The sequence below is a fragment of the Harpia harpyja genome, chromosome 16 (genome assembly GCF_026419915.1).
Source record: "Harpia harpyja isolate bHarHar1 chromosome 16, bHarHar1 primary haplotype, whole genome shotgun sequence".
NCBI classification, from domain to species: domain Eukaryota; kingdom Metazoa; phylum Chordata; class Aves; order Accipitriformes; family Accipitridae; genus Harpia; species Harpia harpyja.
The window spans coordinates 21,582,030-21,597,724 of NC_068955.1; the positions used below are offsets into that span (position 1 = coordinate 21,582,030).

The 15,695-nt window shown below is 37.7% G+C and overlaps 1 protein-coding gene across 2 annotated transcripts in view; it reads left to right on the plus strand.

The window, feature by feature from the left end:
- AMPD3 (adenosine monophosphate deaminase 3) overlaps positions 1–13,882 on the plus strand; it is a 45,768-nt gene extending 31,886 nt beyond the window's left edge. Inside the window, exons 8-15 of one of the 2 annotated variants that reach the window (XM_052810422.1) lie at positions 121–252; positions 1,107–1,270; positions 2,449–2,575; positions 3,414–3,577; positions 5,633–5,753; positions 7,736–7,909; positions 9,034–9,144; positions 10,081–13,882. In XM_052810422.1, coding sequence (XP_052666382.1) covers positions 121–252; positions 1,107–1,270; positions 2,449–2,575; positions 3,414–3,577; positions 5,633–5,753; positions 7,736–7,909; positions 9,034–9,144; positions 10,081–10,257 — 1,170 coding nt within the window. In that variant the 3' untranslated portion in view covers positions 10,258–13,882. Of the gene's footprint in view, positions 1–120; positions 253–1,106; positions 1,271–2,448; positions 2,576–3,413; positions 3,578–5,632; positions 5,754–7,735; positions 7,910–8,135; positions 8,999–9,033; positions 9,145–10,080 lie in introns of those variants that run through there. The other variant, XM_052810423.1, reaches the window with a different exon arrangement.
- Positions 13,883–15,695: the final 1,813 nt, after the last annotated feature.

The window sequence follows — 15,695 nt, forward strand, 5'->3', positions numbered from 1 at the left end:
ATGTTTGAAGTAAGTTAGCATAGGCTTTTTCTTTCTGTGCCTTTTATTGCTAGGCAATTTAATTTATAAACTATTGTATGTACTTAAAACCGTGGTTATTTGGGTTTTTTCCTCCTCCAGGGTCGTCAAACATTTCATCGATTTGACAAATTCAATTCCAAGTACAATCCAGTTGGTGCCAGTGAGCTGAGGGACTTGTATTTGAAAACTGAGAACTACATTGGTGGTGAATATTTTGCTCGTATGGTCAAGGTAAATAAGTTTCAAACTTTTCCAGCTGTAGAGAAATGAAGGTTTGTAAAAGATTTGTGATGTCTTAATTGTATCTAAAGCTAACACTATGGTTAAGTGATTCCAAGTATTGGGCTTGCTCTAGCAAGTCATTGGAGAAAGACCTCTGCTAAGTCAGCCACTGCTGCTTGCTAAATAATTTTATGAGTTAGAAATTCATACACATAACTTGTGTATGAGTTCAAAGCAGAGTTGTGTGTAGTTTCAAACTAATGGAGAGCAGCCAAGGATCAATTCACTGGCTTAATATTTTGTTAGGATGTAGCTGGCTAGTGGTAGCTGCTGGGAAGGAGGAGCTCAGGAAGCACCTCTGCATAAATCTTTATCTGCACATGCATGCACAGGCTTCAAATTCATTTCTTACAACAAAAGAATTAGTAGTTTTCATCAACAGGATGTCAGCTCTTCTAAAATGTACAGAAGTGCTTGTCTAAAATTAATAGCCTTTAAATTGCTACTACCATGGATTCTGGGTCAGAGTCTCCATTGGTCTGCATATTTTATGTAGTCATTTACTACAGTTTAAATAGTATAATTCTGATTTACCAATTTTAACCATATGTCTTACAAAGGTGTTAGGAATAACTGCACAAGAATATTGTCCTCTAAATCTAGGTGTTACAGTTAGTTATACTCAAATGGTGTCTGAGATAGCTTGCTAGTAGAATATTTAGATGCCTAGAGATTACCTTTATCTTTAAAGGGTGATAATACAGTTATTTCTGGTCTGAGGAAAATACAATGATAAAATACACTACTAGCTGTAAATGGTCTTCAGTGTTCATATTAAAGCAAATATATTTATTACTTAATAGGAAGTAGCCCGGGAACTAGAAGAAAGTAAGTACCAGTATACAGAACCCCGCTTATCCATTTATGGACGGTCTCCAGATGAATGGCTGAACTTGGCAAAATGGTTCATTAAGCATAAAGTTTATTCCCCTAATATGCGCTGGATAATTCAGGTTCCCAGAATCTAGTAAGTATTCAGGAGCTCTTGGTAATTTTAATAGTTTGAAATCATACCAATGATTTGTTTTAATTTCTGATATTTTGTAGATGGTTTATGAGCTGTCCTGTAGTTCTATTTATATGCAACAGCCTGGGAAATTTATTCTTGACCATTGCTGTGGTTTTACTGACAGTCTGGGGGTGGAAGACAGGAGATGGGGTTTGAATCTACTCTTTATGAAGCTATTCAAAACTACTGTGAATTGTTTGTAAGTCTGAAGATACTAAAACCAAAAATTACAACTGGGTGAAATTAAACTGCATTCAAAGGCAAGTTAAAATGCAATTTAGTAATGAAAATAAATCAACTCTTGAATTCCATAAAGGAGTAGAAAATGCTCTGTAAAACTGTTACCATCAAACCTCCTCAAGATCAGTGACAAATGACAGTGAACTTGGAAACGCAACCCCGATTGCTGATTTGCAAGCTTAAATCAATACCAGTTTTTCTTAGTTTTTAAGCATCCTTTGGGACTTTATTAAATGGTTCTTTGTTTCTAATACTGTATATTGTAATACAGTCTCCATGATAATTTTGTCAGCCTTAATAGCTGAGCTTCATGTTTTGAAATTGCATAGTTGGAATATGAATAGAGGAGGAGCTGTCATGGTCGCATATATCCCCCAGAGTGTGTTTCTCATTAGGGAGAAAGTTTCTCTAATTTCCTTTCTTACGTACATAGTGGAGTCAACACTTTCATTAAGTCATGCACTTAATGATACACCGAAGTACTGTCCCTCTTTTCTGAGAGGCTCACTAAAGCAGAACATTCTACTTTGATTTGGAGTAGTTAACAACTTTGGAAAACAACCTTTCATGAGAGGTAATTCCTTATCTCCCCTATTAGTATTTGGATTGCTATAAGGGAAAGGGTCACTGTTCTTGAGACGGCATCTACCCCTGCATGCTGTCTCTATTTTTGGAGCACTTGGGAGCTTTAGCAGAGCCTGGATGAAGCAGAGTGCCAGGCAGTGCAGGAAACAGAGCACAGAAACAATCCCTGCCCTGACATAAACTTTGAATTTCTGAATCCTGGTAGAACTGAAGCGGTAGAATATACACAAATAACAGAAAATATGAAAGTGGAGGAAAAATACAAGCTGATTAAAGAATGGTCAAAACTGTGTATATTTTTTCCCCTTCAGTGACATATTTAGGTCAAAAAATATTCTGCCTAGTTTTGGGAAGATGTTGGAGAACATCTTTGTACCTTTGTTTGAAGCAACAATCAATCCCAAAGACCATAAAGAATTGCACCTTTTCCTTAAATACGTAAGTATGTTTGGATTTTCTGCCTCACATGAAATAGATCCTCTCCTACTCATAAATTTTGTTTCTCCACAGCTGTTTCCAGACACTAAAAAAGCTTCCTCCTCCATAGATTACTTGTATTATTGTTTTAAAGCCCTGACATAAAATTTAATAAAAGCCTGAGTAAGGTCTTGTTGTCAAATAGCTGCTGTTTATTTCCTCTGAAACAGCTCAACAGCTATTTATTTGTCCTCTCAGTAGTCCTCTTTATAAAGAATCACCAAAAAACGTTTGCACACTCTTGTGCAGGGGGAACATTGTAATCCAGGATGTGTACTTTGAGCTTACCTCTGGGATTGGCTTCCAAAAAGGAGGCAACTGAAAGGAAGCATTATGTAGATCCTGATGGGACTCAGGAGAGAGGTGGGGATGTAGCTGCTGGGATGTGATTAAGAGACATTTCTGAGTGTGCCCCAAATCAGAACTCTGAGGTTTCCTGGGAGCCTCTGGCCTTCAGCTGCTTTTCAAATAACAAAGCAGATGAGTTTAAAGGATTATAATCTGGATCCGAGGGAGTCTTACAGGCCTGTGCCCCCCACAGGAGTCTGAAGGCTTTTGTGCACCTGGGCCTCATACATGTCTCAGAAGAAAAAAAATGGGTGAAACTTCCTTCAAGAAAACACATTATTCCTGCTGTCTGCATGGTATGGTAGGAGGGCAGAGCAGCAGGACTGCTAGCGTAAGGAGGGAAACGAAGGAAGAGGACTAGATGCTTTGTACAAGCAAGTCCTGAAGCAAAAGTAATGTTGAAGTTTGCTTCTTGAAAACACTGATTTCTGTGAATCTCTTCTCCCACCAGGTGACTGGGTTTGACAGCGTTGATGATGAATCCAAACATAGTGGCCATATGTTCTCTGACAAGAGCCTTAACCCTGACCTCTGGACCAGTGAGAAGAATCCCCCGTATAGCTATTATTTGTATTATATGTATGTGAACATCATGTTGCTAAACAACCTTAGGAGGCAAGTAGTCATTTTTCTCTTTTACAAGCTTCCAGAAAGAAAAATCAATAACCTTGGTCTCAATCTAAGTCAGTGTCTAGATAATGTATCTTTTGAAGCAAAGGTTATGTTGAATTATTTTAAAGAGTTCAAGAGGAGTACATGAGTTATTTTGAAAATGTTTAACTGCAAAATGAATTCAAATGAAATGTTCAGAAATTGTAAAGGCATCGGATTATTATCTTGGTTTGACATTTTTGTTTTGTGAATTCCTTAAACCTGAATATATCAAACAAAACAAAAGAAGAAACCCCACAAAATGGACTTGTTGACCTTTGCTTGGATTCACAGTGGATTTCCAAATATAATGTACCTCTTGGTAGCTTGCTATCTCCTGGTAATTTAAAAGATACAAAGTTATGTTGTGAAATACTGGTTTAAGGGCTGCTGCTGTTATCAAAGATAGACAAAGGAGGACATAATTATGAACTGCACATCTAGCTAACTTATGTTAGCCTGCTTGTTGACTCATTCAGTTTTACTACTTTTGAGACTGATGTCTAGGCAATGCAGGGAGCTACGATACTGAATGTGAGATCATGACTGTAAAAGCAGATTTTGGCATCAGGCTCAGTAAAGCCTGAAATTCAACTTCAGGTTATGTTCCTGACTTTGTGGCTGACTCACTGAGTGATCTGCACAACTGACTCAAATTGAGGCACAGTGAGGTTATCCACTGATATTATGGTGTGATCAATTACCTTGCAAGGATTTGGTTCATTATTATTTATAAAACATTTTGGGATTTTCTTATAGGAGGTGCACAGATTTGTCATTTTAATAGGTCTTATCCAAGCTAACATTCAGAATGTTACTTCTTCTCTCCCACTGCTACCTCAAGCATTTCTTTCTCTACCACCCTATATAATCAAAACTCATAATAAAAACATCCACCTTAAATTACCTTGTACCTGCAACACAGGCCTAGTTGTTAGTTTTCGTTCTATAATGGAAAGGATACAGTACAGCAGATATCTAAGTCATCCCTTTCTCCTGACTTCCTTTACATTCTCTATAGTCTACGTTTTTTTCTTTTCCAAAGACAGAGATTCTGTCAGAACTTACACATTTCTTTTTTACCTCAAGATCATTTCAACTACTGTTTGAAAATCTCCCTAGATAATCATTAAATATTCTTTAGAGCTAAGGCAGATAATGACACGATTCATCAATGAGTCAGTAAAACTGTTCACCCTGTTAAACTGAGGCACCATAGCCAGTCCATTACAATAGTGTTTTATGCTTTTGGTAGCATTAATGAAGTCAGCAAGGATGGATTACACCCTCACATCCATTTTCAGGAGAAACGTTACTAAACATCCATTCTAGAACTGCCTTATACTCTAGCAGTCCTTGTTGAAATTCTTTGTTTTGAACATTTCCAAACACTTACAGGACATTTGTCTGCACTGAATAACAGGGTCCATTATAATCTAAAACCCAGCATCATTTTTAATATAGATGATAAAAATAAAATAGTTCTAGAAATTATAGTGTGAAGTCTAGTGTAATAACTAATACTCCTAGATCATTTCTGTGCTACTGAGGGTGTGGTTTTATGCTACACTTAACCTGGTGAGATGGCAGGTTGTCATCACACTAGATAGTGTTAGCTAACGCTTGGCAACATGCTTCCTCTTCTTCCCTCATTCTGAATCTAGGAATTATGTGGCCACAGGTTGCATCAGTTCATTTAGCTTTCCATCTGCCAGTTCCCTCAACTGAAATCAGTTCAATAACTGTTCACCCAGTGGCTAAGCAATTGCTAAATGAGACGTAACTGGGGAAGGAAAGAAGAAGGAAGACACAAATAGGTAGTGGAAGGGTCTTGGGTAGAGGGACCTGCCTCTTTTGACAGCAGCCCACAGGTAGGCCTGATTAGATGTCACATCAAATTGTATGAGAATGTGTAACTTCTAATTTTTTAAAAATTTTCTTATTAATGATAATTATATATAAAATAGATGAAGAACAGTGCATTTTTTTGTTAGTGGAACTTGTGTTTAATCTCCTCAGGGAAAGAGGCATGTGTACTTTTCTGTTTCGACCTCACTGTGGAGAAGCTGGGTCTATCACACACCTTGTATCAGCCTTTCTGACAGCAGACAACATTTCTCATGGATTGCTCTTGAAGAAGGTATTGCTTGGTTGGTCACCTAATCAATGTCTGCTTAGACATCAGTCACTGGTTCAAACAGCAGTCACCAAATTGACTTTATCTGGGCAGCCCAAAATTAATTTTCTTAGCAAGACACAAGTAACTCTTTACTTTGATCAGAAACCCCACCTGCAGTACTGTGTTCAGCTCTGGGGCCGCCAGCATAAGACAGACATGGACCTGTTGGAGTGAGTCCAGAGGAGGGCCACAAAGATGCTCAGAGGGCTGGAGCACCTCTCCTATGAAGACAGGCTGAGAGAGTTGGAGTTGTTCAGCCTGGAGAAGAGACGGCTCTGGGGAGACCTTATAGCAGCCTGCCAGTACCTCAAGGGGGCCTAGTGGAAAGCTGGAGAGGGACTTTTTACAAGGGCATGTAGTGATAGGACAAGGGGTAATGGCTTTAAACTGAAAGAGGGTAGATTTAGATTAGGTGTAAGGAAGTTCTTGACTATGAGCGTGGTGGGGCACTGGAACAGGTTGCCCTTAGAGGTTGTGGACGCCCCATCCCTGGAAGTGTTTGAAGCCAGGTTGGATGGGGCATTAAGCAACCTGGTCAAGTGGAAGGTGTCCTTGCCCATGGCAGGGGGGTTGGAACTAGATGATCTTTGTGGTCCCTTCCAACCCAAACCATTCTATGATTCTAAGAAATAAATAAGCTCAGCTGAACTTCCTATTTCTTACTTAAGCTACAAAAATACAGCTTTTCCAAAGTGAGTATTTTAAAGCTATGTCTTTATAGGGAAGATCAACTGTTCAGATATGTCAAGGACTTGGCGGCACCTGTTTTTGATTACTCCAAGCAGAGCTAAAATTACATGGAAAAAACTGCTTAGACTTGTTATTACTCCCTGGTTTAGGTCCCAGAAGAATTTAAGGAAAGGTCTAGTTTTTTCTGTACAGAGACAAAGGCCATTTTCCCTGACTGGCATCCCTGTACTTAAAGGTTCATTCAGAAGTTCATTAAGGTTTTGATTATTTATATCTAGAGTAACTGGGATCACTTGATCAAGAAATTTAACATAGCTGTATAACACAGCAATATTTTATATACAACTTGATTGTTATGACAGGACAAACGTTATCATTCCTGGCATATGAGTTAATAAAAATGATCACACAACTCATCGCCAGGCCACAGTTTTGTAATTAAAATAATTGGTCAGTGGGTGGCAGACTTGCACTGAGTTTATTGCAATTTTTTGGACAGAGTTCTCTTATAAGTTGGATTTTCTGGTTAATGCTGGAAAATTCTCACTGTATTTTTCAACATACCCAAGAACAAAGAAAAATTTTGCCTAAAATCATGTCTGATGTTACGCTCAGAATGAGTAATTCCTAAAATTTAGACTAAGGCTGTATGTAACCAAAGCATTCTCCTCTTCACTCTCTCCTGTTTAGTCTGGTGTGATAACCTGGCACAGCAGACAATAATAATAAAGGCACTTGTTAGGTTCACAGGTTGGTTAAGCCAAAAATAGTAATAAAGATGAGGTGACCACAGATTGTTTATATTGTGTGCAACAGCAACACATGACTTTTAATAAAACTTCTTCTGCTCCTAAAATTTACCTATTGGACTGCAGTTTTGAAAATAACAAATTGCTTAGCAGTTCTTGCACATCTGTTATCTGTGACTTTCAGGTTTTGGGGGAAGGTATGCAGTTAGTATCAAATGCAGTGCTCTTATTAGTCATCTATACTTACTAATCTACAGTAATATTAGTCACTGTATTTTTAAAAAGGTGACATAAGGAAGAATATAAATTACTTTTATAAAGATCAGTAACATTTAAAATTCAGACTTTTAAATATTTTCTAAAGAAGTCAGAGTTTAGTTTCAACCTACTTTTTTTGGTCTTAGTCCTCCCTCTGTAATGCTTTTTCCAATGTTATCCAAGGGAAATCCTTTTTTTCATTATCCCGTAGTACCATTAAATGCTGATTGTGTTTTTGTTTTGCAGAGTCCTGTCCTCCAGTATCTTTATTATCTTGCACAAATACCCATTGCTATGTCTCCACTTAGTAACAACAGCCTATTCCTGGAGTACTCAAAAAATCCACTACGGGAATTTCTACATAAGGGACTTCATGTCTCTCTCTCCACAGATGATCCTATGCAGTTTCATTATACAAAGGTAAGAATTGCAAAAAGCACTTGTCTTTGAATTTGGCAACAGTACCACATAGGTCCAGAATGACCTGAAAGCTATTTTATATCATTGCTTAGGATATAAAGTTTCATGTCTTTCAGTCACTTCATTCATTATTCTTCCTCATTCTCAGTCTGCTACTCACTGTTAGGTTTCAGAGGGAAATGTCTGATTTCCTAATTATGTTTCTTTTGTACTCTTGCCTCTCCAGTGTTGGCTGTTGAAGTATAGAATGAAGGATGAGGCTGAAGGGAGGTTTGAGCCTTCATAAACAATCCTCTAGAGTGCCAGGAAAGTCCAGTTTCCTTACTAATAAATCTGGGGAAGTACATTACAAAAACACTATGTGGAATCTCAGAAGATGACGTATGAGCTGTTTGCTCAGTGAACAGAAGCTGATTCTTGCCCTTGGGTGGCCTGGCAGGACAGAAATGCCTGGTCACTGGTTTTGATGCCCCAGTTGTGTGGTTGGCGCTGACTTGAGTCATGCTGTGCCTTAGAGTGGCCTGTACATTGCTCAATTTTCTGTGTTCTGAGGACAAGCTGAGCTCTGGTGTGCTTCACCCAGGCTTGCTTCTGGCCCATGACATGTCTCTGCTAGAAAAGACAGCTTCTGTGGGGGCTTTCTGCATGGATGTAACGCAGCACCAGCCGAGTTACAAGTAGTGTGGAAGATCCTCAGCTGTGACAGCCCACTAGAGTCAGACCCAACCTCCTTGTGTGGAACGTCAGAAGTGAGAAATTGCCCTGCTATCTGTCTATGTTCATATTCATTCAAGATTTACGACTAGATCCTCCAAGGTGTTTATATACCCCGGGATCTCATTTGAAATTGCCTAATAAATGCCTCTAAGTATCTGGACTGCAGGCTGCAATTTCTTAGGCTAAGATAACTGGATATCCAGTGCCTATTAATTATTTAACAGTTGCCCTTGGGAAATTTGAAATAAACAATTCTGTTAGTAATTGTGATGTTAAAGTCTTAAACCTCTAATTTTTCACAGCTATCTAAAGAGCATGTATAAATTCCTTAATTAGTAATGAGTACATATCGCCGTTTACGTTTTATTTACATATAATTTAATATTAAGCATATTTTGGTGATACAGGAAGCTCTCATGGAAGAATATGCTATTGCAGCCCAGGTGTGGAAACTAAGTACCTGTGACTTGTGTGAAATAGCAAGAAACAGCGTACTACAGAGTGGATTGTCAGATAAGGTAATTATGGCTGAAAAAATCTCTTCTGTGAATATTAGGGCAAGTAGGAACTGAAAAGTCAGTAGTCTGAAAACTGAACAGTAGGTGCTTATGTGATTTATTTGTGCACATCCCTATCCTCTTTTCCAGAAATGTTCGCAAAGTATCTGCTATGCAGTCTTATGTTAAAAAAAAGTATTAACATTACATTTTTCCTCATTAGCTTTGTTTTGGAATTCCCAAAACATGCAGACATACCAGGTGCCTGTTTATACTCAGTTCTGCCTCCAGTCCCAAACCTTTAATTATTTGGGTGATATCCCTTTGCCAGTAATTTTATACATCCATGTCTTGCCTTGAGTGAAAACAAACTGCCTATCATAAGCAAGACATGTTTTTGCTTAGAAGGGAGTACTACAGAAAATATTCTGGTTTAGATAGGCAGATTAGATTAAATTCCCTTTTGGCTTTAAAATTCTATATATCCATAGCTTTCCCTAGGACTTATTTTAGAGCATCCTCTCTTCTATGTCACTTTCAAACATTCCTCTCAAGTAGCTGGTATGTGAAGGGGCTTTACAAGTATATTCTGTTGTTTCTTCCAATATTCTCTAGTGACAACTACTAATTTTCCTCTTGTGCAACATTTAACTAACAAAAGAAACCTAAGCCTCTTTCTGACTTCTCATATGAAAGATGTAGTAGCGAAGACCGAACACTAGCACAAAGGGTTTTAGCAAGCCAGACTGAGTGCACTGCTTAGTAATTATATATATAAACCTTGGCCTTAAAATCTCCAAAACTGGTTAAGACTCTGAGGTAAAGTTCAACGGCCAGCTGGTTGAAGCTGCTCTTTTCACTTGCGCTGGAGTCATCCAACTAACAAATACTCAGTTAAACAATAAATCAAAGCAGTTGAACTGACTTCTTCCTTTTTACATTTAATCCTGTTCACAGGAAAAACAGAAATTCTTAGGGGTGAATTACTGTAAAGAAGGGCCTGAGGGGAATGACATTCGAAAGACAAATGTTGCCCAGATCCGGATGGCCTTCAGGTATGAGACATTGTGCAATGAACTTAGTTTCCTGTCTGATGCTATGAGAACAGAAGAGATTTCTACTCTGTCAAAGTAGTTACAAGCTCAAAGAAACCAGAACATTTCACTCCTAAACAGGGTAAGATGCTAATTAACTTGAATCATCTGTCTTTGATGCTACCAAGACATAACTGAACAGTACAGAGAAAAATAGAGTATCTATGAAAGGTAAACAGCATTTGCTGTTATCTTTTACTGCATTATTCTCATTGCAAAAATTTCAGTTTCTACAAACATGAGGCTTTGTAAGATTGCTGTAAATATTAAATGCAAACTCAGAATCATGTAATATTTGTTTCATACTGTCATAACTGTGCACTGTATTGTAGCTTGGAAAACAACACAGAATATTCACAGCACATCTGTGATAATGCATCTTAGGATTCTGCAGATGCGGATAGTATACATGCACCTGTTTTTGTCCTGCTAGTCTCAGTAGCAATCATGACATTTAGCACTTGTAAGTTAACCCTTTATTTGCTAGCATTTTGTATGGGGTGCATAATTTTGAGGCTACCCTTTCATTCTGGAAAGTGTTCTGACAGTTTTTATCAGCAGTTATACTAGAAAACATGAAAAAACAAAGTCTGGTAGTCTTGTTTAATGACTAATTAATTACTTCCTGTTGTCATGAGGATGTCTGGGAAGAACAGCAGATTAATGCTTTTTAATCTAGTAAGTAGAAAACATGGTGTCAAAATCATCACTATTGTACATTGTAATAATGAGTCTAATTATATCATGAAAACTTTGCCTTGAAAGTTAAGAACACTTTTTTTATTGCTTCGTAATGGGAATATGTGGATATACCAGTTCAAATTACTTGGAAATTTATGCAGATAATTTTGGTTGCATGTGAAGAGAAATTTTTTACTTGAACAAAGGAAGTGTTCTTATGAATCAGTGGTAGAAACTCCAGACCTGGATTCTGGTCCTACTTCTGACATCTTTTTACACATTTGTGTTAGTTTGTATTTTAGTCAATCAGAGTTGAATGAGAAGTCAAACTGTCTATTTATACAGAAGCTTGCCTGCTTGAAATATGTCATTACAAATCATGTTATGTTAAACTTTTTATTTATGATGGAGTGGCTAGTAACATACAGCTACTGGAATATTTATCACTTTCAATCTTTTTTCTATTTGATCATCCTTTGTAAGACACAGTACTACTCATTCAGAAAGGATTAAAGGTAACATGATAGCATCTATGTATTGTAGAAGCTGCATGTAGTTTCACACCAAAAATGACTCAGGCTAGGGCCAGCAGAGGATGTTGATGCCTTTAAGTCCAACATTACACTACTTAATTTGAAGGCCTATAGTCCCTAAACTAGGATCTTGAGCCTACAGTTAGAGACCTGGGTATCTAATATAATAAAAACATAGGGAGGTTAGGCATGAGAACGTTAATTCAGAATTAATGGATAAAAAGCAAATAATGAATACTAGCCAATCAAGCCTCACTGGACCTAGAACCCCGCACGTTTTACTACATCAGCTGTCTTGTGCAACTTGTATTTCTTAGGCCAGGCTCTTCCCCTGGGGCTTGGGCACCTACATCCTTCCTTTCAAGAGCTGATCAGGTCTCACTTTCCCTTGTAAATGCAGCCAGAAGTAGCAGTGGTGACATCACCAGTACCAAACAAGTCCTTAATGGCATAAATGTATATATGCACTGAAGACATATGCTCTCTCCTTAGGCTGTGGCAGTTCACAGCAATACCTACAGGGACACTTTTTTAATGTGCCTGCTGTCCTGAATGGTGATTGCAGGGAAATCGCACCAACGGAAGGGAGGGAGGAATCCCCTCTCACCTCCTATAGCTGTGCAGCCCTGTAAGAGCTGCGTAAGAGAGATTAAACCTAAAGAAAGACCTTTAGGAAGCAGCCTGGAAGTAAGGCTGCTCCGAGGGAGACCAAGACACAGGAGCAGAGTTCTGGCCATCCAGTCACCATTACAGTTAGCCAGTGTTATGCATAGGAAGCTGCAATAATTGCAGACATTTTTCATCCAAAATATGGTTGCAGACAGGTGGTGGGAGACTTTGACTTCAGCGCTTCAGTAACCTAGCCTAACGTCTCCAGTGTTCAACTAGTGCCAGATTTTGTATTCTTTGTGCAGCTAAAAATCATGTGAAATTGTGCTACGCTGCTCAACTGTATGATAATATAATTGTCCAAAGTTCTTGGTCAACAGTGCCTATTGGCCTCACTGTTAGAAACTTCAGCAGCTTATATAATGCATTATCAGGATTGGCGAGTGTAATTTTCTTAGGTTGAAGTCTGAAAACAGTGGTTCAAGCATTTTAGCTGCATAAAATGCAGACGTTTTCATTTGTACCGCTTACTAATAAGTTGTTATCAATGTAACATTATTTACCTGAGAAAAGCATCTGTGTCCAGGCTAAATAAGCAACACACCTGGTTTTAAGAATTTAAATTCTAAGTATTTTCATCTGATAAACATTGCTTTACTTGTGTTGTTTCACCTGAAGATTGCTATTAGTGCTGCCTTTGTTGTCACTTAGATTTCTTATTTAGTTTTCTTAATATTATACCAAATCTGTGTATGTTTGTTTAATACCTTTTCAGCTTTCCTTACCTCAAACACATCAGGTTCTAATACGTCTGTAGCTCATTAAAGAAAAACACAAAACTGGATTTGACTATTCAGTTAATGGACAGTAATTGGGATTTTGACAATAACAACAATTAACACACAAGTGGTCATGACCACAAGTTCTGCTTTCTGTGCTTCTTTGTGTGCTGCTTTTAAGGATAAATTGAGCTAATAGTGTTATATTTCAGGGAAACAAACTGACATCCTTTCAAGCTTCCACTACCACATCTCTTTTGGTCATCTTTTAATTAAGGCAAAAGTTATGATTCTCAAGTTCAGTTCTTAAATTTCAGCTTCTTTTCTTTTTTAAAGTTGTACTTTTGTTCTGATGTATGGCTGTTCAAAATAACGTTGCAGTCTTAGGATATGTATGTAATGAAGGGCAATCCAGTGTTGAAGTGTTACTGACATCTGAATTACTGTTGTACACGTTTACTCAAATGCAAGACAGAGCAGTTGCTGATTCCCACCCCCTTGCCAGTGATGAGATCAAACCTGGTTACACCACAGCTGATGTTTTACTCAAACAGAAGGGGACTAGAACATCACTGTAGGTGGTGACTGGGAGGGGTGTTGCTTCAGAATGGAAGAATATCCTATTTTCTCATCATTTCATTGGTGTTAAGGTTCAAATGTTATTCAAGACTTCCTTAAATCTGTTAGCTCAGAGCATTTTCTACTTTCACCTAAAATGGTTAATTCTGGTTATTTGATGTTTACAACATACCTATCTGAACAATTTCTAGTGAAGCTTTTCCATTGTGTTATGTTACTTCAGCAAACCTAAGGCAGCTGCTCTGCCACTGGATAATACAATTCTTTTTCTCACCCCAGAGCTACCTTATCTTCTCATATCATTGTTCTTTACTTGTGGCTAAACCTTTCTGTTTTATTTGCCTAGTTAAAATCTAAGTCTGAAAAAGGTGGGTAGGGGGAGAGATGTCTGTAAAACTGCTTTTTCTTTCTGTGCCTGGGTTAAATGATGTTTATCTTTTGCCTCTTGTTGAAGCATTAAGCTAATAAATAAATTATAAAAGAATATGGTTAGGGTTTTTGTGTGTGTATCTCAATAAAACTGTAGCTGCTCAAGATCTCTGCATTTAAGTAGAACTAAAAACCTATGCAATTAGACTGTTAGCAGTACAGAAGACTAAACCAAAATTAAGGACTACCGCAGCATGAAAACTGAAAAAACCCAGTGGAGATAGAGAAGATAATAAGCAATATTTAGGAGAAGGAGCTAAAAGCTTAGCTGACAAAGCAATTCAGTATTAATGAAAACCAACTGTTCTGATTTGTGCCAACAGAAGACCTGGCACGAAGTCCTGAAGTGAAACTGTATTGCAGGGCTGCCCCCATTGTCTCTTTGGTGCCCTGGTTCCCTGCTCATCCAAACTGGCCATCAGGGTAGGGCATGCAGCACCTCTTCCTCATCCTGGAGCCTCATCTTGATATTAAAACTGAGAGTCAAAACACCTAAATTTGGGAGCAGGAAAGCAGTTCTGACACTCACAGTTGAAACAATTTAAGCAGTATAGAGAGCAGTTTTATCTGACAAAAAGAACAAAGAAGCTAACAAGTGACAAATTGAAATAAATAGTTAAGATAAACATTGACGGTCTGCTACAGTCAAGATGACTTCTGAGGAAAAGAGTTTAACACAAATTACTTTCTTCAGTAGGAAATGTAATAAAGATTTTTAGATGAGATTAAAATGTGCCTCTCTTTCTGTACACAAACCCTTTATTTCTGTACACAAGCAGCACTCATGAAGCACAAAAGTACAGATTCATCTGTAACTGAAGAATGTTCTTCTCCCTCATACCTCTCAAAGCACTAAATACCAATGTTAAGCAGCATAGAGCATAGTATAATATAATAGTGAGACACCAAACACAGCTAATTCATTAATCATTAACCATGACTAATGGGTACAGTCTCATATAAAATATGTTTTTTGGAAGGTCTGTTAAAGTGGGTTGGAACCACATTAACATGGCAGCATAGACTGTTGTATGAAAACCCTACCGTGTTCCACATACAATCAAATCCCAGAAGGGCAGGTTTCTAACTAATTTAAGCTTAATTTGTAAAAACACCTTGTATTTTTAAATAGCACTTTGAACCAAAGAAGAGTGCTCATTTAATTACCTGTTGGATAGTATTCTTCATTCCACCAGACTCACACTGGGCAAAGTTTCATCCAAGTTCACAAAACTGTAGCTTTTTTTTAATTTCAGGCCTACAAAACCCATGCCTGGTGTTTAATATTTTAACCTCGATAGTTAAGTTAGTTAGGTAAGCATCTGCTAATTAACATCTTGACAGCTCAGAGAGATACAAAAGTAGAATGTGTTGTCAGATCCCTCACAGACATAACATTCATTGGAACATGGCTAGTTCACAGCAAAACACGTTATCTGGTGATCCTACACTGCAGTTACTGGAAAACAACACTGTCCCATTTAGGTTAATTTCAGCTACACATAGCAACAGGAAAAGAAGGTTCAGTCTTTATAGTGTGTTGCCATATGATAAATTCTAGGCTTTAGACCCAAACATCTGAAGAAATGACAATTAAAAAAATTCAGTTTTGTAATTACTAATTTTTAAGACACACTTATAAGAAAGCAGAATTCCATTTGCCCCCTTAAAACAAGTGAGGATGACATCTTATGGTAAGTTATCTTCAAGAATGGTTTAACAACAGAAAAACAAAGAAAATAATTCATTACTGTAATGTTAGTCACAATACAATTACTTCCATTACAGAGCATGTGTATTTAGTGGATACAAAATTAAAGAATTACGTATACGCAGTGTCAAGAATTAAGGCTGGACAGGTTAACATA